Source organism: Erithacus rubecula, assembly GCF_903797595.1.
Source record: "Erithacus rubecula genome assembly, chromosome: 6".
In the NCBI taxonomy this organism is placed as follows: Eukaryota; Metazoa; Chordata; class Aves; order Passeriformes; family Muscicapidae; genus Erithacus; species Erithacus rubecula.
Window position 1 is genome coordinate 9,229,310 of NC_136688.1, and position 23,745 is coordinate 9,253,054.

At 51.1% G+C, this 23,745-nt stretch overlaps 1 protein-coding gene across 2 annotated transcripts; it reads right to left on the reverse strand.

Moving 5' to 3' along the window:
- Window positions 1-312: 312 nt before the first annotated feature.
- NUP160 (nucleoporin 160) lies at window positions 313-23,604 on the reverse strand. Of its 2 annotated transcripts, XM_079308972.1 has the most exons (35): window positions 23,259-23,596; window positions 22,894-23,104; window positions 21,847-22,069; window positions 21,686-21,764; window positions 20,661-20,775; window positions 19,842-20,000; window positions 18,886-18,963; window positions 18,247-18,344; window positions 17,574-17,658; window positions 17,276-17,344; window positions 16,546-16,629; window positions 15,942-16,112; window positions 15,758-15,857; window positions 14,432-14,597; window positions 13,777-13,892; window positions 13,511-13,671; window positions 12,289-12,422; window positions 11,947-12,017; window positions 10,295-10,454; window positions 9,767-9,836; window positions 6,955-7,053; window positions 6,592-6,711; window positions 5,807-5,902; window positions 5,634-5,728; window positions 5,069-5,165; window positions 4,875-4,980; window positions 4,597-4,757; window positions 4,047-4,107; window positions 3,063-3,173; window positions 1,953-2,076; window positions 1,644-1,745; window positions 1,269-1,410; window positions 948-1,073; window positions 768-872; window positions 313-672 (listed from the first exon to the last, which is right to left on the reverse strand). In XM_079308972.1, exons 1-35 carry the CDS (start codon window positions 23,459-23,461, stop codon window positions 586-588), a joined length of 4,185 nt encoding a protein of 1,394 aa, XP_079165098.1. In that variant the 5' UTR covers window positions 23,462-23,596; the 3' UTR covers window positions 313-585. The 2 variants fall into 2 exon arrangements, with proteins under 2 accessions (XP_079165098.1, XP_079165099.1); XM_079308973.1 differs by lacking the exons at window positions 313-672; window positions 768-872; window positions 948-1,073; ... (2 more) ...; window positions 1,953-2,076; window positions 3,063-3,173 and adding an exon at window positions 3,341-3,686 and having other exon boundaries at window positions 23,259-23,604.
- Window positions 23,605-23,745: the final 141 nt, after the last annotated feature.

A 23,745-nucleotide genomic window follows, 5' to 3' on the forward strand; every position in this document is an offset into this window, starting at 1 on the left:
CTCCGTCCTGCCTTGTAACAGGGTCCTGTCCCTTGATCCTAGAGCCCCACCCTGTCCCAGAGCCCTGTGCTGCCGTGCTATCCTATAGCACAATCCTACAGTTCTTCCTGGGGGCTATAGCCCCTTTTTACCCTATCTATATCCCCTTCCCTTGAGCTACATCCACTGGGGATATAGCTCCATCCTTCCCCAGGGCCCTACAGCTCCATCCTGCCCTATATTCCAGCCCTAGGACAAGGTTGGTATGGGAATGATCCCTGGAGAGGAGCACCGCAGTCCCCGCGTTTCCCACCACATCCTTACGCACACCTCAAATAACACTTCCATTTTATTAAAGTTGATCCAAAAACATACCAATAAATAAAAGAAATTCCCAACAGTTCCATGTCTGGAGGAGGCAGGTATCAAGGGAGCATCATGGCCACACACCACAGCTCTGTTGCTCACCCACTGCCCACAAAAGGGGCAAAGGGGGGACACGCCCATTGACACTCCACCTCCCTGAACCGGATCCTTACGGAAAAACAATGGGTAAAACCAGCACCACGGGCTGGGACGGTGACGCTCCTGGGGATGTCACCTGGACTAGGGCTGGCAGTACAGGCGCTCCATGGTGGCCACGCTGACCTTCTGCTGGTAGTGCTCCATCCTGTCATTCAGCTTCTCATAGAGCTGGAAGAGGCAAGAGTCAGGAGGGATTCCCACCCTGTCCCACCACCCATCGCACTCCATCCCCCCATCCCAGTGTTTGGGAGCTGGGTACCCACCACGACGCTGTTCTCGCTGGCGCTGCTCTCCCGCAGGGCCTGCAGCAGCTGGTCAATGGCAGTGTAGGGAAGCCACATGGTGGGAGACGTTGGGGACAGAGGGACCTGGAACAGACAGGAACCCTTATATCATGCCCCTCAAGGAACATCTTGCCACATCCCAACAGTGGGTGAGCTCACCTGGATCCCAAAATACTGGTGCCCTTTGCCCAGAACAGCGTCCACATACTCCAGGACCAAATCCACAGCCTCCTCCAGCAGATCATAGTTCAGGTACAGGCGCAGCAGCTCGGCAGCATCCACTTCCTGCCAGAAAGAGGGAAACTCAGCCAGGCTATGTGACCAGGACTGGGACCAGGACCACGCTGAGAGAACCTGCTCTGAGCCATGGTACCGTGCACGGAGCACCTGGCAGGTGTCCATTGGAGTGAAGGTGATCGGCCAGCTCTGGGACAGCTGGAATTTCAGGGTTTTTGGGGACAGCTGTCTCCCTGTTCTCACCTTGTAGCTGTTAATGAGCCAGTTGGGCAGAGGTATCCCGTGTGCCAGGAGCTTGTTGATGACGCAGCGATGGTACAAGCTGTTCTGGGATGGGTAACGCTCCAAGTAGGATGACAGCAGCCTCCAGGCTTCATCTGTGGCACTGCAAAGAAATAATTCCCCGTGGAACACACACCAGCAGCTCCTGACCCATCTCTGAGGCCATGGAGTGCTCCAGGTGATGTAGGGACAGGGTGGAAACACAGCTCTCCCCTCATGCTGTGCCCAGAGCTGTGGCCTTAGGGGTTTTAAGGACTCGTAACCCACTGGATTTGCACTCTGGATCCTGTCTCCAGATCCTCCTCCTCCTCCTCCCGAGCTGGGAGATAAACCTACCTGGACTCCTTGGTGGTGACTAGGGCAGAGAGTTGGTTGGCTGCCAGCCAGTCCCAGGCCTTTGCTTGTGCTGCTTCCCCTCCCAGCTGGAGCTTGATGCACCTGCACGACCAAAAGCCATGGGAAGGTGGGTCCCTCCAGGGCCCAGCCCCTTCCCCCTACCATGAAAGGCACCCCTTGCAGGACTATTCCCAATGAACAAATGGGCTGGACTGGCAGGGAAAGAAGACTCTTGGGCAAGTTCCATGCCCAAGCCCCTGCATCCCCCCAGCCCTGTGTCCTCTGAGGTGGGAGGGCACCCAGACGTACTTGAAGGTCAGGCCCTCAAAGATGGGCGTCAAGGGCAGCTTGAAGGTTTGGCACAGGGTGATGGCTGAGTCAAAGAGCCCGGCCCGGACCAGCAGGGACACTGTTTCCTCAGGTGTGGAGTTGCCTGAAGGGGAGGAAGAGCAGGTAAAGCCTCCCCAGTAACACCCCAGGGCTCACCAGGGCCTCGCCCGGTGTTACTCATTGAGAGATGTAGCAGCAGGGCGCCAACAGCCTCCAACACCCCGCAGCAGTACTCCTCAATCCATGGCTGGAGGCTGTCCTGGCCTCTGGAGAATTCCATGAGCCCAGGAGCTATTCCTGAAGGGACTGGACAGAACAGCTGTGACCCACAGAGCTGTCCCTGATGGGGCACAGGCTGAAGAGGAACTGGAGAGGGACACAGCAATACATGATAGGCAAATGCTGCTGCTGTTTAGAATCATTGAATTGTTAAGGCTGGAAAAAGATCCCCAAGATCATCGAGGTTAGGCAGGGGACAGCCTCATCACAGGTCTGTATCCAAGCAAACAATGCATCAGCTCTGCCAGCACAGAAACTGTAGCACTCGGCTGCCTGCGTCACCACTCTGCCCTCAAAGCAGCTGTTCCATCCTTTCCCTGCAATCCTGTGCTGGGAAGTCACCTCCTCCTGACATTTAGAGGGGAAAGAGGTGGACATGTTGTGTAACTTGTACCAGAGATACTAAAAGACTCCGGGTGGGAGAGTTATACCTTCCTGCTTCCCAGAAAGGAACAACTTTCACAACTTTTTAACATCGTTCCATGAAGCAGGATTGTCCAGGAGAATAAATTATTCATCAATTAAAAAGGTTGAAATTGATGATCTTGGAGGTCTTTTCCAACCTTAATAATTCTATGCTTTCATGATTTCCAAAATGCCTTTTTTTGTCCCAACTTAGCGCATCCCACCACGCACTGCAGACCACCACAGCTTGAAAAAGCCAAAAAAAGGTGGAAAACTGATTCTCCTGTCATCACAGAACCTGCTGAAGTCAATGGCTGGATTTCATGGCAGGGATGGGAATTTGATGGTCCCTGGTTGATCTGGGTCTGCCTCTGGGACAGGACAGAGTGGCTGAACCCTCCTCACCTGCCACAGCTGCTGCCGACACGTCGCGTTCCACCAGGGTCAGCCGGATCCGCGCCAGCAAACATTCCCTCTCCAAATCCTCCAGCTCCAGGATCTCAATCTGCCGAGTGGCTGGAATAGATGGACACTGGGCTCTCAGTACTTCAGAAAGGGCTTTTGGGGCACTGTGCAGAATGTCATGGAATCATGGAATGGTTTGGGCTGGAAGGGCCCTTAAAACTCATCCACTTCCATGGGCAGGGACACCTTCCACTAAAAAACATCTCTACATCCCTCTGCCATCCTAAAAGGATTTGTACCCCAAAAAGCACCAAAGGAATGAGTCAGACTTGCTGACTCTTCCCTGTTCCCTTGACTGTGCTTATGTCCTTGATACCATCCTCCTGCTTCTCCTCCTCCAGATGTTAGATAATATTTGGAAACAGCTGCTGCTTTGCCTGCTAGGCACAAGCCACCAAAAAAAAAAAAAGAAAAAAGAAAAAAAAAACCCAACCAAACAAAAAAAAAAAATCTCTTCAGAAAAAGCAGGTTTAAAAATACCTGACCTTAAATTTTCCTCCTGGAACACTGAGGATAACCTGATCCCACATCCTGGGCTGTGATAGAAACAGGCAGAGCTTATTCCTGAAAGGATTTCCAAGGGCATCAACAGCCTTGAACATCTAGAAATTGCCTCAAAAAGCTGGCTTTGTTTTAAATTACAAGTTTCTTCCACTGAAAAAAGTGCTGTCAAGGCATCAAGGCATCAAGCTGTTAGGAGTTTGGGAAACAGCTGCTCCCTTGGGGAAATTGCTGTACTCCTTGGGGAACAGTGGCAGTGTTGCAACTGGGAGACACTGGGAGAGTTAATGACCTTAAAATACCACGAATTATTGATGTGGTGGAGGCAGGAGTTACCCTGAGCCATCTCCCAGCTCACATGGGAGCTGCAGGGAGGCTGTGGAAACTCCAGAGGAATGAGAAGGACCAGGATTGGGCACTTACTGGGAACATCCATGCACTCTCCATCGTGGCTCCTCTTCGGAGACGCTCCCGGACGCTCGTACTGCAGGAAAAAGCAGAAAGATGATTTACATCCACCTGGTTTCTGAAGGATAAATTACTGATAGGATAAATCCTAACAAGAGCTCTCCATTTCAAGCCTTGATTTGGACCAGGAAAGCTGTGCAGTCCCTTGGGAACTCAGGTTACTTTATCCCTGGCTATCAGGAACATCAGGATCAGGTGGCTGCAGCCACCACCTTCCTGAGTCCTGACTGGGATTTGAAACACAACCCCTGTTACACTAACTCTTCTCTGGACTGGTAGTGCAGCCGTTCTCACTCTGCATAATATTTGCTGCCTTCAACACATGGTGATATATTCACAAAAGTTATTCTGCTTCCCCCCTGCCCTAAAAAGAGGGAATGGCACAAGGATCATGGAGAGGGTCGATGAGCAGGGCAAGATAGTTGGCCACGAGCAGAAGAAGAAGAAGTCCAATCCCATCAGGAAGCATCTGGAAGCTCCTTTTCAGGAAGCTCAGCAATCTTACCACAGCTCCAGAGGCTGGCTGCACTATCCAGGCGTATTCCGGGCGGATCAACCGCAGGCAGTTAATGGCAGCCAGGAAACAATTTCCCTGTTTCTGGAGCCCTCGGAGTGTCCGCACCTCCCTTCCCAGCCGCATGCCGTACTCAAACATCACTGTTCCAGCTGAGAACAGGGACAAGTGCATCAGCCAACAGCCTGGAGAGGCCTCACACCTGGCAGGGGCAGGGAAAGGGTGTCCCAGGAGGGTGGGCAGGTACAAGGCACCATCCCAAGCTTTACCTTTCCGGTAGTTGTGCCGGTACACGTGGAAGGCGTAGAGCAGCTCGTAGTAGTTGTGAGTCATCAGATCCACAGCCCGAGCGTGGGACTCGATGATCCCAACGACCTGCAGCACACAGAGACTCCAGTGGGTCCATAATCCCTTTGAAGGGAGGGTTGTGCCCCCTCAAGCTGTGATCTCAGCACAGGATTACCTCATTGTGCAGGTTCACGTAAGGGAATTCCACCAGGTCCTGGAGCTGGGACCGCTCGCAGAGAACCACCACTAGCTGGCGTAGGCAGTCCAGCTGCCTGCAGAGGGAAGCACAACCCTTTGGAGGAGCAGGAATAAACCCAGGAGCAGGAATAAACCCGGGATCTAAGCCACAAACAGCTGCTTCGTGACAAGCTCCTTCTTCCGGATAAGCTCTGCAGGTTTTTTCCTGGCTTAGAACCAACTCAAATCTTTCCAAACTAAAAACTAAATGCTAAACCGTTTATTAAACAAAATCAACTTGGCTCCTATAGCTTTTAAACACAGAATGCTACACATGATCCTTCAGTCTCTTCCCTTTTTTTTTCCTCCCATTTTCCTCTTTTGAGAGGGTTCCAATCCCAGATGTCCTTGAGATGAACATCCAAAAATGAACTCTAATTTTTAAACCCACCCCTACATATTAACACAGCAGTGATGCCCTCCCCTAAAGTGTCATTTTCCTTTCAGTTTCATGGAAAAATGGGACCATGGACCTCCAACAAAGGCATAAGCCTGTCACCTACCTGCCTGGATCTGGATTTTGTGTTAAGGCTACATAGGCTTCACTATTGTGCCCCAAATCCAAGTGATGTTTGAAGATGCAGGTTCTCAAAGTAGCCTGAAAACAGCACAAATCAGTTATAAAACCAGCAATAAATTCCTGTGGACAAGGTTCCTGAAGAAACAGTGGCTGCACCTGGCTTCTCCAGTCATCTGCTGATTCCATGATGGCCAGGGTGGCCAGCTCGATGACCAGCTCCGGCAAACCCAGCATCTCCAACAAGCGAAGGACCTGGGGGAGGAGTACAGTCCACTAAAGAGCTGGCAGGAGGGGTTTTTGTTGGGGTTTTTTTAGGAGCTGTTCCTGCCTCTAAAGATTTTTAAGGGATTAGACTTCAAAAGGGAGTATTTGCATAAATTGCAGGGATCTGGATGAAATCCCAGCACAACAGGACCAGGTTATGGCTTCTCTGGAGGATCCACCTCTCTGCATGAAGGATTTTTGAAGCATTTCAGCATTAATGATTAGTTTTCTGCATTCTAAATCCAGGGAATCCCTCCCCAAGAGCCCAGCTCTAGGCTTGCAGCCTATCTGAACCACAGCATTATGCAGAAGGAAGATCCTATCTCAATTTAAACCTATTCATTTTAATTTGCCTCAGAGCTTAGTAACCTTTGCCTTAGGCAGCATCTTGCATCGAGCCTGGACATGTCTGGCTTCTGCTTTTAGCAGCTGGATCTCATCCTGCCTTTTTCTGCTGGATAACAAAGTCCTTAGCTATTGGGAAACCAATAGGTGGAAAGTACCTAAATTTCATATACTCAGCTTGTCATTACCCACAGACAAAGTAAAGAAAGTACAGATGTTTTACATTACAAAAGCTGAGGCTCAAGTCACTTCCCCCAAAGCCAGGGATTGAGCAGGAATTCCCTCTTGAGTGTGGAAGGATTTGGTGCCAGTTTACCTGCTCAGGACCATACCTTGTTGTAGTACTGCAGGCGTGGCGTGGAGACCACCTCACCCTCCTCAGGCTGGATCAGCCTGTCCAGGAACTCCTCTCTTCCCACCTCAGAGGCAGCTTGGCAGAAGCAATCCAAAGCCTGCAAGCAGACCTGGAATCAGCTCACTGTCCCCCCAGGTGACTGTTCCACCTGCTGTACAGGTGAGGGGACAATACTGCCAGTCCCAAGCTTGTGAGATCTTCATAAGAGGAGATTGCTCCATGCTGTTCCCATCCCATCTTTTCCCAAAGGAGGCAGAGCCTGGGAAGGATGTTTCCTGTGCACCTCCTCCCTCCCAAGGGAAAAGATCCCAGGCCCCAGGAAGATGAGGGAAGGCCTCACCTTGTGCCCTTCACCCATGACAAGGTAGCACCTGCCCATCATGAAGCAGCAGGAGCCCATGTTCACGTGGCACCATGGCTGCAGCAGTCGGATGTATTCCTACAGGAGAGAAGGAATGGGAGTTTGGATTCAGGTCAGTGTTCGCTTGTGATCAGCAGGCACCCAGGACCAGCAAGTTTTTGGTGGCCCTTTTAGCTACTGTGCTTAGACAAATCCTGCTTCTCCAGCTCAAGGGCTGGCCTTTCCAGCCCTAAAGTCCCCTGGATGCACTGATCATGAAATCCTGGAATGGTTTGGGCTGGAAGGGACCCCTTAAGCCCATCCAGACCCAAGTCCCTGTGAAATGCAAGGACACCTTCCACTAGACCAGACTGCTCCAAGCCCTGTCCAGCCTGGTCTTGGACCCTTCCAGGGATGAGGCAGCCATGGCTTCTTTGGGCAATCTGTGCCAGGGCCTCAGCAACCCTGCAAGGAAGAATGTCTTCCCAATATCCCATCTAGCCCTGCCCTCTCTCAGTATGATGCCATTCTCCCATCCTGTCAGTCTAGGTTCTCGTCCAAAGCCCCTCTCCAGCTCTCTTGGAGCTCCTTTAGGCACTGGAAGAGGCTCCCAGGCAACCTTGGACCCTTCTTTTCTCCACGCTGAACATCCCCAGCTCTCTCAGCTCTCCAAAGCAGAGCTGCTTCAGACTTCTAAGGGGGAGGTATCCCCCACATGCTTCTGGGGAAAAAAGAACCGCTCTAAAGAGCTCCAGTGTTTGTATGAACCATCTCAGAAACAGCTCCCAACACACCCAAAAATAAGACAGGATTCTTCCTACATCCTGTTGGAGAGAGCTGCAGGGGAAATGTGCACAGGACGTGGAGGGCAGAGTGAAGGCTGCAGTACAATGGGCAAGGCAGGTGCTAGAAGGGAACACCTGTGTGGGAGAGGGCCAGCAGCCAAGGAAGCCCATGAATTACAGCATGTGGGAGGGATGGCACTGAGGGCACAGATAAAGGGAGATGACCCAGCCTGGGCCTGTGCCAGCAGAGCATCCTCATCGTCCGTGGAGGAGCAGCCATGTCCTGCTAGCAGGGCCATGAGACTCAGCAGGAACTGGGTGGAAAAACCAGGATTTGGAAGTCAAGTCACCTCTACAGGTGCACAAACCACCAGCACCTCCTGCCTCACCTTTCCTGGCCATGAGTCCTCCCCAAACCACATTGTGACGCATCCAGAGCCTGGATTCACTGCCTGGATTAGCAGCTACAAGGGATAAATCCTGCTCCAGCCTGTCACACACAATGAGCAACACAGAGACGTTTGGCCCGTGTCCCAGGCCTCTGCTTTGTCACCAGACTGTCCCTGTGCCTGCCTGGTCCTTGCAAGGAGCTTCCTGTACCCCTAAAGTTTGGGTCACCGTGCTCACAGCAAAGCTGCTGTTATCTCCCTGGGGTCAAGGCACTTAATCCAAGTTTCCGTGACTGACTGGGATCAGGGAGAGGAACAGAAGGCAGTGGGGAGGAGGAGGAGCTGGGCAGTGTGGAGATAAAAGCCTGAAGAGACACCAGTGAGGCGAAAGAAATGCAGGGAGATTCAAAGCTTGCACATATGCCAGGAGGGAGAAGATGCTGCTCCAATCTTGGCATTTCCTGGCTCAAAAGCTCTGAAGAATTGAAATTCTTCTCTCAGTTCTTCTCAGCACCAACACAAAAGGAAGCGATTCAGCCCCCAGGTACAAGGGGCTGGGAGGATAAAAGCTTCTGCTGAAAAACAGGTCATCACTAACAGCCTGCCTGGCCCTGGTGCCTCCAGGAATGCCCAGACAGGGATAAAGCATCACGTGGAGCTGCAGACAAGGAATTGTGCAGGTCAGAACTCGAGCACAAGCAACTCCAGCTGCCAAGAGCACAGGGAGAGATGTGGAGGAACAATGACCTGAAATACAGCAGTCTAAAACCCCTGGAAATCAGGAGTTCACTGTCCCTGCTAATGGGATGCCAGGAGCAGCCTGAGGTGGAATGATACAAGTGTTTCTCACACTGTTTTTTCTAATAAGAACATTTAAGAAATAGATGAGCCCTTTCTGGGCTGAAGATACCCTTCTGAATCCATGGTCCCATGGGCAAAGGTGGTACAGGAAAGGCTGTGGGCACACCAGCAGCCAACAAGCTCTAGGATTGCTGGGATATTTAAACAGGCTCTGCAAAGATGTTTCAGGAGTGTGGCATCACGTGGTCAGACAAGCCCTGGGAGAATAAACTCCCCCATGGAAAGGGAATAGCACAAACCTGAGTATCTGGATGCTCTTGAAAACAGATGAAAGAGAAAATGCAGAAGATGATTCCCCCATGGCAGGGGAGTAGAATGAGATGAGCTTTAAGGTCCTTTCCAACCCAAACTGTTCTGGGATTTCACCTTAAATCACTCCCCATCAAACACTCTGTGGGCATTGTCTCAAATCAGACAGCAGTGATTAGGGATGATGGTTTTAAACTAAAACAGGGGAGATTTACATTGGATATTGGGAAGAAATTCTTACCTGTGAAGGTGCTAAGGCCCTGTCAGAGGCTGCCCAAACAAGCTGTGGCTGCTCCACTCCTGGCAGTGTTCAAGGCCAGTTTGAACAGGGCTTGGAGCAACTTGGGATAGTGGACAGTATCCCCTGTTCATGGCAGGGGATGGAACTGAATGTCTCTCTGAAGTCCCTTCCAACCCAAACCATTCCAGGATTTCATGACTAGGGGAAAGGAGAACTCCAGCACTTGGAAAGATGAAGCTTTGGGGAGTTTTCCAGCACGTGTGAGAGGGCTGGCACAATGCACTCACCTGGAGCTGGGTGTACTGACAGCTCCCCATCAGGCACTCTGGGAAGAGGAAGCTGGGATTGCTGGGCCATCTGAGAAGAGGTTAAGAAACACAGCAGAATCCAGTCTGGAGAGCTTGGAGAACTAGTCTGGAAGCCAACATGCCTCTCATGCTCCATTTGTGGGGGGAAAGGAGAGAAGATTAAGCTGCTCTTTATACAAATCATTATTCCGTAATAAGATTTATCCATATTAGAACAAAATACCAGTACATCTAATCCCCAACTCCTGTTACCCTTCCAAATCCCCCAGCATCCCACCCTTCCAAGTCAAGTAGTGAGAGCTCAGGGGCTTAAAGTCAAAAACTCAAATCCTTTATCGTGAACCTAAACAGGATGAAATCTGTGAAATCTTAAAATACCCACAAATCCCATTAATGCCAACAACCTCACTCCTTCACGAGACTTGTCTTGGAAATTTGGGAGTGGAATTTTGGTCTATTTTGGAACAGCAGGAGGCTCAGTAGCAATGGATTCACAGCCAAGGATACAGGAGAGGCAGAAAATCAGCCACTATTGAGGTGATAAGGTGGGGCCAGTTCAAACTTGTCTCAGCCAAAGAGGTGTTTGGTTGCAGGAAAAGTCGGGATATGATGTGTTTTCTGGCCACTTCCTGAAAGAAGAGCTCCACGATTGTTTGAGGGCCGGACACTAAAAGTACAAATTAAGGGAACAGTGAGCACAGAGCCTGCAGCAGACATCTCAGGTTTTCCACCCTGTCCTGTGCTCATCAGCCCAAACAGCACAGATTAAGTCAGGGCAAACCAAAAGCACGTTCCACACTCCAACTTGTTGGTTTTGGATTTCTCCTGCCGTCTGGTTAAGTCAGAGGGAGCAGTAGGAGATCAAAGTGCCCCATCCTGCAGTGTTTATTAACCACAGCTCAATTAAAACACACAAAAAAAAAGGGCTCTGCTCTCTCTTCACTTGTTGTTCCCAGCCTAGTAACAGCTTTTCAGCACAACAGGGCTGAAGGAGTGCTGAGCTGGCTGTTCCACTCCCTCCCTCCTCATTCCAGCACCCCAAAAATCCCCCCTTACTGACTGTTCCCGACGCCTCTCCTGAGCTGCCACCTCCTTCCCTATGCTTCACATATTTTTCCCCAAAGAACAGTGGCCAAACAGGACTTTCCTCATGAGCCAGCCAAGAAATAACCCACCACACCAGCACACACAAAGGATGTTTTCAACTTCCCTGACATTTCCAGCTGCCTTCTGGACCCAGACTCCCCATCAGGGAGAGCTTGGGCTCTGAGGATCACCGATGTCAGAAAGTGGAGGAACTCTTTCCTAGCTCACACGTAGCACTGCTGCTTGTTTGTCCCAGATACTTCTCCAGCTCCCTCTGAAGTATCTCAGCCTCCAAGTGCTGACTAGTCACAGCAGGCTCTTACCTGCATGTTTCCTTCCCAGCCCTGCTCACCTCCTCCCTCTGGAACCACTTCAAGGCCCACATTTCCCTAATTAAGCTGCCTTATATTCTCCCAATAAAAACTAACCCAGAAGTTACATCCTCGCAGCAAAACTTAAGAAATATGAACCAAATATCAGCTGCAATGTTTGGGGAAGATATTTCCACATTTTCTAAGACATTTTGAGTAAGTACTTCTCCATTTTTATGCTTCCCTGAGCCACTGCTCTTGGTAAAGGCAGAAGAGCAGGACAGGTTGGATGCAGCAGGTTGCTCAGAGCAACTCCAGCTAGTGAAAGATGTTCTTACCATGGCACAGGGTGGAATTGGGTGAGCTTTAAGGTATTTCCAACCCAAGCCATTCCAGGATTCTGTGACAGACCTGGTCTGAGATACTACAGCCACAGTAAAGTACATGAGGGGTAAGTTTGGCTGATGCTGCCAAGGTTAGAATGAAAAATTTTTGGCCGAGTGAGGCATTCCCATCCTTCTCAAGCTGAGAGTAAAATCCAAGTTCAATCCTCCAATATTCTTTGTTGTTGTTTCTTTAGTTTTTGTTTTTTGTTTAGTTTTTTTTTTTTTTTTTTGTGGGCAGTCTGACAAACATCCCCACTTAAATCAGGGTCATTCAACCACACAGTCCATTAGCTCCCTGCATAAAGCACTTCCCTCAGGTGGCAGAGACAGGCTTAAATAACAGAAAGGGAGAGTTGATGATCCGTGGACACCTTACCCAGTTTGTGTGGTGTCAGAGCCGTGGTGTCTGCTAACTCCAACACAGAGAGATGCTGCAGATTAGATTCCCTAGGGAAGAAAGGAGCCATCAGTGAAGAGACAACAAAACGCCTCTCGCTTTAATTGTGCTCATTGTTCAACTCCCACGGAGCACAGAACAGCAAGGGCTCGCAGGGCAGATTTAGCACAAGGCAGAGTCAGCTCTGAACATGGAAGGAGAAAAAACCCTCCCCAGTGCTCCTGGAGTGATACTCCCACAGCAACCACCTGCTTTCCATACCAGGAAGGGCATTTCAGGTGGATTAAGGAGGAATCAAAGCCAGGCCAGGCAGAGACTTACAGCGTGTCCACAGGGACATCGGAGGCCAGGCACTGGCTCGCCCACCGGATCAGGAAGTAGGACAGCAGCAGGGGAGAGGTGCGGTGCAGCAAGTCCTGCTGGGACTGGAAGAGCTGTCCCCCTCCCAAAACCATCTGCAAGGAAAGCACAGAGCTTGGAGCAACAGCAGGACAAGGGCAATCAGAGAGGTTTGTGTTGTCCCTTCTCTGTGATCATCAAGGTGCTCAACAGCCTGGCAGGAACTCAGCCTTCCCAGGGAACCCACAGGACTCTTGCCCTTGAACACTCTGGAAGTGTTCAAGGCCAGACTGGAAGGTGCTTGGAGAAACCTGGCCTAGTGGAAAATGCCCCTGACCGGGTCAGGAGCTTGGAACTAAAGAGTCTTTAAGGTTCTTTCCAACCTCAAGCAAAGGGATTGCTGCCCCTGACACTGAAATCATGGCTTTGCTGCAGAGATAACCTCAGGGTCTCCATAAGCTCCAACAAAGAGCATGAACCACAGGAGATGAAACAATCTGAGTGTATGAAGGACGCAGGTATGTCAAGGTGGGAAAACATGCCTTATGGTCTGGGAGAGCCCAGCTCCAGAGGGCACCTTGCAATGCACCTTAAATGCTACCAGGACAACCTTATCCAGGAAAAAGGGATTTATTTTCAACCAGGAAACTCCTGGCTAATTCTAAGTAAATAATATTGGTTTAAACAAAGTTGTCCTTGTCTGGGAACTTGTGTCCATCCAAAGCAGCAACACCATGCTTCATGTGGCCTCAGACCTGATGGGACAGACCCAGACCAGTCCAAACACAGCTAACATGGTGGGGGCTGTTTGCTCTGGCTGGAGCAGCTTTCAAGGGGCTGAAACTGCAGCCTTGGAGTGTGCTGCCAGAGAATGGAGCTGCCACCGGTGCTGGGAGAGGGACAGGTGACAGCTGGGAGAGCTGCATGTGTGCTGATTCACACAGGAGGCTGGAATCCATGCCCTCCTCCCACAAATACAGATTGGCTTCCTGCTTCCTGGATGTTCATCGAGGAACAAAGGGAATTAGGCTGCTTTGCTTAGGAAGACAAAAGCAGCTGGAGGAGAGAGCAGGACCTGCCCAAGCCTCGGGCTATTCCAACAGCCTTGTGGGAAGAGACAGAGCTCCGCCCTGCACCACCAGCAGAACGCCACAGGACTTCCAAGCCCCAGGAGCGCGGCAGCAGCACCGGGGGCTGTACTCACGGGATCTCCGAGGCGCAGCAGCAGCTGCTGCAGGATGAGCAGGTCCCGGCAGAGGAGGAAGCGCACGGTGCAGATCTTGGCCACCCCCCCGCACACCACGTGCGCCGCGGTGCTGCTGCCGAACAGCTGGGACAGGCTCATGCGCAGCGCCAGGCGAGGGGCTGCGGGGAAAACCACCCAGGTGAGGCAGGAGCCACGCAGATGGAACAATTCCCAGGGTAAGGACACTTCCTAGTGTGTCCCAGAAGCTGGTGAAAGGCTTTCACCTCTTTCCATGTCAGCGTCTGTCTCGTAGTCCATCTCTCGGATGAGCAATCCAATGGCGTGGATGGGGTTCCTGATCTCCTGCAGTTTGCTGTGGATATCCTCCATCACATTTTCCCTGCAAAATTCAAAAGATCCTCTCATCATCACGAACGGCAACCTGAGGTTCCAACTGAAGAGGGCTCCCTCACACTCCTTTCCAGTGATGATCAGTGTCTGATCAGCCTGGACATTCCTTACTGGAATCCTTGGCTAGCTTGTGAGTTTTATTACAGTGCCTGCAGGGACCAGTCTATTTATTCCACTCCCTCAGGCTACCAGGAAATAACAGCCAGATAGTTGGCATTCCACAAGGAAAGGGTTAGCACAGGAACCACACTGGAGCACAGGGTTTGAATAAGACTCTGACCTCTCCCTACTGTCTCCACACACTTCTTTCCACACCTAACAGGAATTTGTCCCTCTTCTGCTCACTAGGATGGATAGAAGACCCTGCTCACAACACCAAACCATGGTCCCCATCCCTGGAAAAGCCTCCTGGCAGCACAGGGCAAGGAGCCCACACATCTCAAATGCCCTTGGATGTCAAGCAAGGACGGCTCTGGACAATCCCAGCTCAGCCACCCTGAGAAGCTTCTGGAAAACACATCTCCTTACGTGTCATTAGCTATCAAGTCCTCCAGGATCTGCTCTGCAGCCTTTTCTGGAGGCTGGAGGCGGGAGCAAGCCATTTCCATGATGAATGCCATTTCCATGGAAATTGATTCTCCGATCAGGCGAAGGCACTGGACAAGACAGACAACATCACGAGACATCTCCAAATCTGCAATGAAAGAATCTAACTGTGTATTTTCCAAGAGATTTCCAAGGGAAGGTGGGAAGACCATGCAAAAGCCAGTTAGTACAGCTCCTATCACCAGTAACAGCAGACTGCTCCCAGTTCCCTGTGCCAAACCTTCCCCAATACCAATGAGGATAAATTAAAGCTCAGGAGTTGATAAGGGAAAGATTTGGGCTTTGCTATTCGGAAAATAAAAAAATGATGCAACAATAAAAAAAAAAAAAAAGTCATTCCCTCCAAGGGATCTTTTCCAGCCATGAATTGAAATAAAATAATTAGTGCAAAAAAAATACATCCTGGAGAAAATAGCTCAGCTTGGCTCTGCAATCCCTTATGGGTGAGATTTTAAATTAAATCCCATTTTTTGAGACTGAGACTGTTCAAAACAGCCAGGGCAGGAACTGCTGGAGCAGGAATTGCTGGGGCTTCCAAATCCAGCCCAGGCCTCCAGCTTTCCTTCCCTCTGCTCCACAAAAAGCTCAACCAAAACAGATGACAATCCCGCTTTATAAAAATATATAAAATCACTCAAGCATGAAAGTGGAGCTTAGGTAACATTTTCCATTGCCTTTTTCTTAGTGAAACAGCATTCCAGGGCCAGCAAAGCACAGAGGGCACTGTGGTGACAATATTAATGAGACATTTTCCATACTCTGGCATTCACTTCCTGGAGACAAGGAACAGCACGGCCCCTCTCCAGAGCTGATGTGTGTGAAAACATTTCATAAATCCTGGAATGGTTTGGGTTGCACTGGACCTTAAAGCCCATCCAGTCCCACCCCCTGCCATTGGCAGGGACACCTTTCACTATCCCAGATTGCTCCAAACCCTGGCACTTCCTGTCCCACTTCCAAGGATTGGGCAGCCACAGCTTCTCTGGGCACCTGTGCCAGCGTGTCCCCACCCTCACAGGGAAGAATTTCACCCAACCCAAACAATTCCATGATTCTACTGGCAGCCTTGACACTATTTTCTAATTGCTGGTGTGAGCATGATGGCGAGTTCCACAAAATAAGTATCCCTGTAAAGCCAAAATAAAACTATATCCATGCAACTGTGGATCAGGAGCTCTTCGAGGGATCTCTATAGAAGCTCCCACATCCCTGGCAGGAGATGAAAAAAGAAACTCCATGTATTCTCACCTTCAAAGATGGCAGCATCATCCTCAGTCAGGAGATGCTCGTTGGAGAGGAGATAGAGATGATCCACCAAGGAGCAGGGCACGATGAAGGACATGGACCCCTGAAAGGTGAAGAGAAAATCCTTGAGCTTCCCAAATCCTCTGGAGAAACTTGTTCAGGGAATCTCTCCACCACCCAGCCTCACCTTCTTTAGCAGGCACACCATGCTGGTGTAGGGGTTCACGTGCAAGGCCAGGGGCCGGGAAAGAGCTTCCTGGTACTGCAGGCAGCAGGCATAGAACTTGGACCAGAATTCCACCTGCAGCTGCCAAAACTCCTCTGGGGAGCACTCATATTCTGTCACACTGCCCTGGAACTGGTGGGGGCAAAACAAGAGTCAGGAATAGCCAAGTGAAATAAGAACAGGATGAAACAAGGGAAATTCAGGTACAAAAAGAACATAAGGATGTCTCAGGTAGGACCCCTAATAATTGTTACTTGGATTATGTGGGAGATAATCCCTCTATTTTGGGTTCTCTTCCAAAATGATGAGCAACCACTCTGTATGGTGGTGGTTTGGGCACCGTGTGATGGGTGATCAAAGGGAGCAGAGACAGAACAGGCAGGATTCCAAAAATCCAAAGGGAAAGGAAACCCCAGGCAGGAAGGATGAAAACTTGTACTTTTTGAAAAGTTATATCATTCCCTCTGAGGAAATAAAGGATAAACCACGGCATGGGGTCATTTGGCACCTAAAACATCACACCACCATGTACAACACAATATCCTGGAAGGAAAATCCATCTCACCTCGTTTTCCACAGCTAAGGTGACCTCTTTCCTTAACTCATCCCATGTCAGATCCATGTGCCTCTCAGTTCCTTGAGAAAAGATCTGCAAAGCAGCACAGCAAACTTGAATTTTAAGGCAAAATAGAAGTCTCACCAAGGGCTGAAGCAGCACTGAGTGAGGTAAAGGCAGGACAAGAGCATCAGCCAGCAGTTTGTGGGATGGAAGTGTTAAAAGAAAGGTCTGGATGCTAAATTTGGGATACATGAATGTGTGGCAGTGTGCAGCCACCCCACCTCAAGGGATTTAAGATCCATGTGATGTGGCACTTGGGGACATGGGTTAGTGGTGGTCCTGGCAGTGTTGGAGGAAACCATGGAACCAACAGATTCCACCATCTCAGAGAGCTTTTCTGACCTTAGTAATTCCATGATGCCGAGACATAACCAGACAAACAGATGGGGCACTGAGTCTCCATTCTCCTGGCTAAATCAGCAGGAATGAAAAACAAGCTCAGCAACTTGCTGTGCTATCCAAAGGGAAAAAACCAATTAACTGGATTCAAATAAAAAGGGATGTGCCTCCAGCTGTGGGCACACTGTGGCTGCAGCACAGCCCAGCAGCCACCAACTCGCTCCAGGGACTCCCCATGAAAAATGCCTGGCAAGAGCTCCAAGGAATCCTGCTGCCCCACATCTAAAGGGCCAGGAAGAGGATGAACAGAGAGCATCCCAAATTCCCTCTCACTTACCTGCAGAGCCTTCTGGATAGCTGCATTAGTGAACCGGCCTGGCATGAAGAGATATTCCAAGTAAATTTCCTGCAAAAAGATCATGACTTAAGGAAGCTCAAGGATGAGGAGAACATTTAAGCTGCTCTTTCTGGTCTTTCCTCCCACTCCCAATGCCATCCCCGGGATCTGTGTTTCTGTTTACACCCTGCTCCAACCTGGGATCAAGAATGGCTTCCTGCACACTCCTGGCTTTGTTTATTCCCATTTTCTCTCCTGAGTGACCTCGTTAGATTTTGGTGTTCTATGGCTGGCTCACCCTGGGGTCCTGATCCTGTCGGACCGTCACCTCCTCCTCAGGGAGAGGCTGCACAAACACCTGGTTCCACTGGCCTGCAACATTCCTGGAAGGAAACAAACCTGGAATCAGCTTGACATCCACCTGAATCAAACCTGTGCCTTTCATCAGCAAAGCAGCCCCCTGGGTGTGGAAACAGGAGGTTTGTGCAGAGACAAGGGACAGATTTTGGCAGAGAGTTTAACTGTGCCATTCCTAGCCATCAACTGATGGAACAGGTTGGAATCCCTCATTTCAAACAACATTCTCCCCATCCCACGAGCTCACAAGCAACTCTCAGACTGACCAGTACCAAATTCTCCTAAAATTTGCACACTTACAGCATTTTCCATACACTTTCAACTCCCCAGCTCTGCACCAACCCACTCTCTCAGCTTCATATTCAGGGACGACCTTTCCCATCACCATCTCCCCAAAACATGTTTTTTCCTGGAAGGGACCACCTGGTTGTTTTGAAGGAGCTGTGGGGAAGCACAATGCTTCCTCTGCCACGCTCAAACTCCACTTTCAGCAATCCTGCTGCCTGGATTTTCACATTTTCCATGTGCCAGCAGCTTGAGTACAAATCTCTAAGTTGAGGAGCTCTGTCAGGCTTTTCCTGCAGTTATCCCAGTGATCCATGCCCAAAACTCACTGTTCAAAGTTGATGTACTTCAGAACAGTTTGGTTCTCCTCATTGTGCCACAGTGCCCAGATCTCAGCTGAGGTTAAGGCAAAGTCAACCAGAGTCTCCTAGGAAAGAGGGAAAGAGCCAATTTCCTTTCTTATCCCCAAATCAGCATACAGCAGAGAAAGGTGGGTATTTAACAACAGCAAAACATTCCCTTGTGGAATTTAACAGGCTCTGGGAATCGTTCAGCCTGGAAAACAGAAGGCTTTGGAATGAATTGCCCCTTCCAATACCTGAAGGAAACCTACCAGAAAGATGGAGAGAGACTTTGGACAAGGGCTTGGATTGATGGGACAAGGGGGAATTGCTCTAAACAGAAAAAGAGGAGATTCAGGTGGGATATTGGGAAGCAACTGCTCCCTGTGAGGGTGCTGAGGTTGCCCAGAGAAGCTGTGGCTATGCCATCCCTGAAAGTGTCTAAGGCCAGGCTGAACAGGGCTTGGAGCAACCTGGTCTAGTGGAAGATGTCCCTGCCCACAGCAGGAGATTGTAAACAAGATGAACTTTAAAGAGGTTCCTTCCAGCCCAACCACTCCATGACTCTATGATTTAAATCCCAAAGTCCATGCCTCTCCCTCCTGGGGGCCAGGCCCCAGCTCTCACCTGTGAGGAGAACAGGGAGGAGATGTGGTCTAGGCTGTAGCGGTTGCTCTCTGTGGTCACCAGCTGGAAGACACAAAACTACAAACACACCTCATAAATCATTTCCTGAAGGACTAAACCAACACATGTCAGGGAATTCCCTCATTCCAGCCATCTCCCTGGCTGGTGCTAGGGTAACAGAGCCCAGAAAACAAAAGGGGTGATGTGAACACACGACTGGACCCTCTGCACAGACATCCTGGCTTCACCCTTTTCCTCAAGGACATTCATCTGCTCAGCCTGGACCCAAAGGACTCCCAGGTCTTTCCAAACACCAAACCTGAAAAACTGTAAGACCACCACATCCAGCACTGCCAGTTACCACAAGATGTGGGAAAAGAAGGAGACTAAGGCGGGAAAGCCCCCAATTCCTCAGCTGCAGGCCCAGCTCTGCATATCCTTCCCAGAGCAGAGTACTCATGGGACAGCAGGACTCATGTTACACACTCTTGTTCTATGTGGGAATTCCCTGGAGAAAGGGATAAGCTGTCCAACAGATGAGCCTGGTTTGTGCTGTCGTTCCCCTCCTGCTAAATTTATCAAACTCCACAAAAAGCTCTCCCCAAGTTGCAGGAGCATCCACACGCTCCCAGGAGCCTGCTGTAAACACACCATCAGCATTTCCAGGCTTTCAGCTCCTTTGGACCTTTCCTTTTCCCACGGCACATCCACAATTTTGGAGCAGGAGGTAAACAAGTGAACTAGCCCTCATGGATCAGCTTAGTCACACAGGGAATTCTACTCCCAGGGCTGGGGCACACATACCCTGCAATGCTTTCAGGGGAAAAATGTTTATTTTGAAAGCACTGACCCCTCCAGAGGGTCACACGTGAAACTCTTCCCTACTTCTTGCCTTCCAAACCCAAGTCCTAGGGGAATGACTCCACTTCCCACAGGAAGAGCCTGTGGCTCCCTACCTGTCCTCTCTTGGGAGCGTGCATGTAGACTCCCAGGTAGAGCCCCAGGGACTGGGAGAAGGCCAGGCGCAGGCGGTGCCCGGTGCCGGCTGCCAGCCGCAGGTCCCGGCTGACCGGCATGAATTCCAGCAGATCCGCCACCATCAGGCACATCTGATCCTGCAAACAACAAAGGCATCGGAGAGCGGCTTAGGAAACACTCTGGACTGAGAAACTGCTCGTCTCCCTCCTCTCCTTCCCCTTCTGGACAACATCTGTCCGGAATTTTCCACAAGAGATGTTAATTAAGGCTCCATACATTCACCTGAACCACTCCTTGGCTTCTCCCAGCACACCTGGGCCCCCTTCCCACCAATCCCACGGGCTGCCAGAGCCCAGGCATGTAGGATAAAGCTCCCTCTCCCTCCCACGGCACATTCCAGTGCCGCTGAGCCGTGAAAGCACCGTGCTGCTCCATTAGCTCCGGCACTCAATATGTGGAGCAAGAGGCTTTTATTAACTTCTTGTTGACAAAGACACTTTCATTACTGCTGAAAGCAGGAGAAAATCCATTTGGGATGGCTCCTTGGGCCTCAAAGCGCTCCTGCCTGCCTTCCCAAACGCTCCAGTAGGTCTGGAAACAACCGTTATCCCAGGAATGAGGCCGGGCAGGAAACCCCTTGCTTCCCAAACACACACCATGACTATTCTCACATATTGACCCAAATCCCAGCCTGGAGAAGCCACAGCCATGGTTTAACGGGAGACAGATCCATACCAAGCACTCACCCGTGATTCCTTGGGTTTCATTTTGCTCCCCCAAACCCAGGTTCTGCTCACCTTGTAGGACCACATCCGGAGTTTATGGTCCTGGCAGAGGGCAAAGAGGAAGGCGTCGTGATCCAGGCAGTGCACGGAGAGGCTGACGGGCACATCCGAGGGACCGCCATCGCCTCTGGAAAACCAGAGCTTACATCAACACCTCCAAAGAGAATTCTCCATCCCTGGAAATGTCCAAACCCAGCCTGGACACTGCTCTAGTGGAAGGTGTCCCTGGCCTAGGCAGGGGGTGGAACTGGATGAGCTTTAAGGCCCCTTCCAACTCAAACCATTCCAGGATTTCATGATTGCAAAATCACAGCACGTACACAGATCCAAAGCAGTGGAGTTCCACCACTGTGCTTAAATCCAAATAAGCCAGTGGGTGAAATCAGGAACGTTTCAGCATCCATGGGGCAGAGGATCCCACACCAGTGCCATCCAGTTCTTCACTTGCTTTGGTGGAACTGAAGCACATTCCCACTTCCCCATCTCCAGACAGGTGAAGGATCCAAAAGTGGAAAAAGGATCCCAGCAGCCCCCAGCAAAGATCCTGCCAGTCCCCAGACAACACCCCCCGATGGTCAAAGTCACTCAGGGGATCAAGGGACCCACTCCCACTTCCAAGAAAAAGGCCCTATGATTCAGCTGTGCATTCAAAGTCTCTCTAACGATCCCAACCCTAACAATCCCATTCTACACAGAGCATCCATGTGATTCCCACGTAACCTCTGTGCATCAGGAACAGGCCTGGCTCCTCAGCACCAGGGCAGAGTAATCCCTAATCCATGCTGGCTGCGAGCCACATCCTGGGCAAATCCTTTGAGGCCAATTACTAGAGAACATATTCACAGACACACGGAATCAGCAGGATCCTGCTAATCCTGCATTCCATTCCTAACTTCCGTATTCTGATAGCTCCTGTGACCCCGTTAACTTTTTTGGGTGGAGTATTTATAGATGCCTGTGTGACTTGAGCTAAAAATTCCAGGTGAGGGGATCTAAAAGCCAAAATTAGCTCAGTTTATCCATCTCCAGGCATTCACCTGATGGCAGTCGGCATCCAGCCCGTGAGGAAACGCTGCACCACCGAGCTCTGCTTCAATTCCACGACAGAAACACTTCCTTCAAAAACAAAAGCAAAATCCAAAATGAAGATTAAATGAAATCCCAAGATGGGAGAGAGGTTGTAGCGCCCAATCCTTACCTGGAGTATCAGAAGGAGGCATCTTAAGGACAAAGATCCCTCCAGAGGCAGAGGGAAGGGCGAAGAGAGCCTCCCCCTCGCTGCTCAGCCAGGCTGCAGAGGCCACGGAGTTGGGAGCCAGCCCTGGCACACTGGGAATCACATAGTAATTGGAGGGATCCCTGATGTGGATTTTGCTGATATCTGTAAACACCGACTGCACTTGGCTCTCTGTTATCAGCTCCTACGGGAAACACGAGAAAACAGCCTTGAGTTGTGCCAGGGGAGGTTTAGGTTGGATATCAGGGAAAATTCCTTCATGGAAGGGGTTATCAGGCACTGGAACAGTGGTGGAGTTCCCATCCAGTGCAGATGTGGTGCTTGGGGACATGGGTTGCTTTGGCTGGGGAATTGGCTGGACTCCGTGATCCTAGAGAATTCCATAAACATCAAACCCTGAGCACACATATCTAAGGCAGAGGAAAAAAAACCAAAATCACCAGACACTGAGGGAATGGTAACTGCAGCCTTGATAAAAATGATTTTTCCACTAAAAAAATCTCTGGGATAAGCTGAGAGGAAACTAGGATTATGCCTTGGGAAAACTCTCCACAGCTCTAAAAGCAGGAGAGAAGCTCTCCAAGATGAGGGAGGATCCTGGTAAGGAACAGGCACAAGAGGAAAATTCAGAGCAAATGGGGAGAATCACAGAATCCTGCAATGGTTTCAGTCAAAAGAGACCTTAAAAACCATCCAGCTCCAACCCACATCCACAGAAAGATGGTAAATGTGATGTAAACTCTGCTTAGGATCCATCTGCCACGTGAAACACAGATTCCAACCCAGACAAAACCAGCCTGCCGCCTTCTCAGTTGAGGCAAAAAAAGACAATCCAACCAGGAAGGGCTCTGTAAAAGCAGAGCAGCAGCTCAACTCCACCACAGTCTACATAACACAAGCTGGACACCCAGCCAGCTCCTCAGCAAAACACGGACAAACTCCCCAAACCTTTACTTCCTTCTCGTTCCCGCTGTGTTTTGGGTGAGCAGCCCCCTCCCCGGCACTCACGCTGCGGTAGAGGCGGGCGGGGTGCGGCAGCAGCAGCCGGTGCACCGTCTGCGCCGTGAGCAGCAGCACCACCAGGTGACTCTGCAGCTCGCACAGGTGCACGCCGCCCGGCAGCAGCGGGCAGCCCTGGATCCGCAGCCGCACCGCGTTGTTCAGCAGGTTCACGTCCAGGGACTCCTCCACCAGCTCCACCGTGTCCCCCGACGTGCTCCTGCGGGAACACAGACGGGAGGATGAGGGGAGAGAAGCGCAGAGATGAGGATGAGGAGGGTCTGAGAGGCGGGAGGGTCTCAGGAGGGTGAGAAGAGAGAGGGGTGGATGAGGAGGCTCTGAGCGAGGCAAGGCGGACGGGGGCGTGCACTCACCATCGCACCCAGCGATTCCTGGTGGCGGCCCCGAGCTGCGCGCTCTCTTGGTAGCAGAAGCCGCCGGCGCTGTCGCTGTAGCGCCCGGCGGGGAGCGGGGCGATGCCGGGGGGCACGAAGAGCAGCTCCTGAGGGAGTCGCGGCGGGGCCCGGCCGGCCGCGCTCAGCTCGAGGCAGCTCCGCGCCGCCAGAGCCGCCGCCATCTTGGGCCGCCGCGTTCCCGCCTTGACCGCGCGGGGCACGACGGGAAGGGGAGGGAGCGGGCGCCCCCTGGCTGGCGGGAGGACGGGGGCAGGAGGGACGGGGCGCCCCCCGGCGGACGGGAGGACAGGGGGCAAAAGGGAGCGGAAGGGAGGAGAGGGAAGGGCTAGGGGCGGGAGGGTGGGGAGAGGGTCTGGGGAGAGGGATCTGGGATGGAGATGTGGGAAGGGGACTATGACGAGGGGAGAATGGGGAGAAGGCATGGGGAGGGGCTACAAGGAAAGGG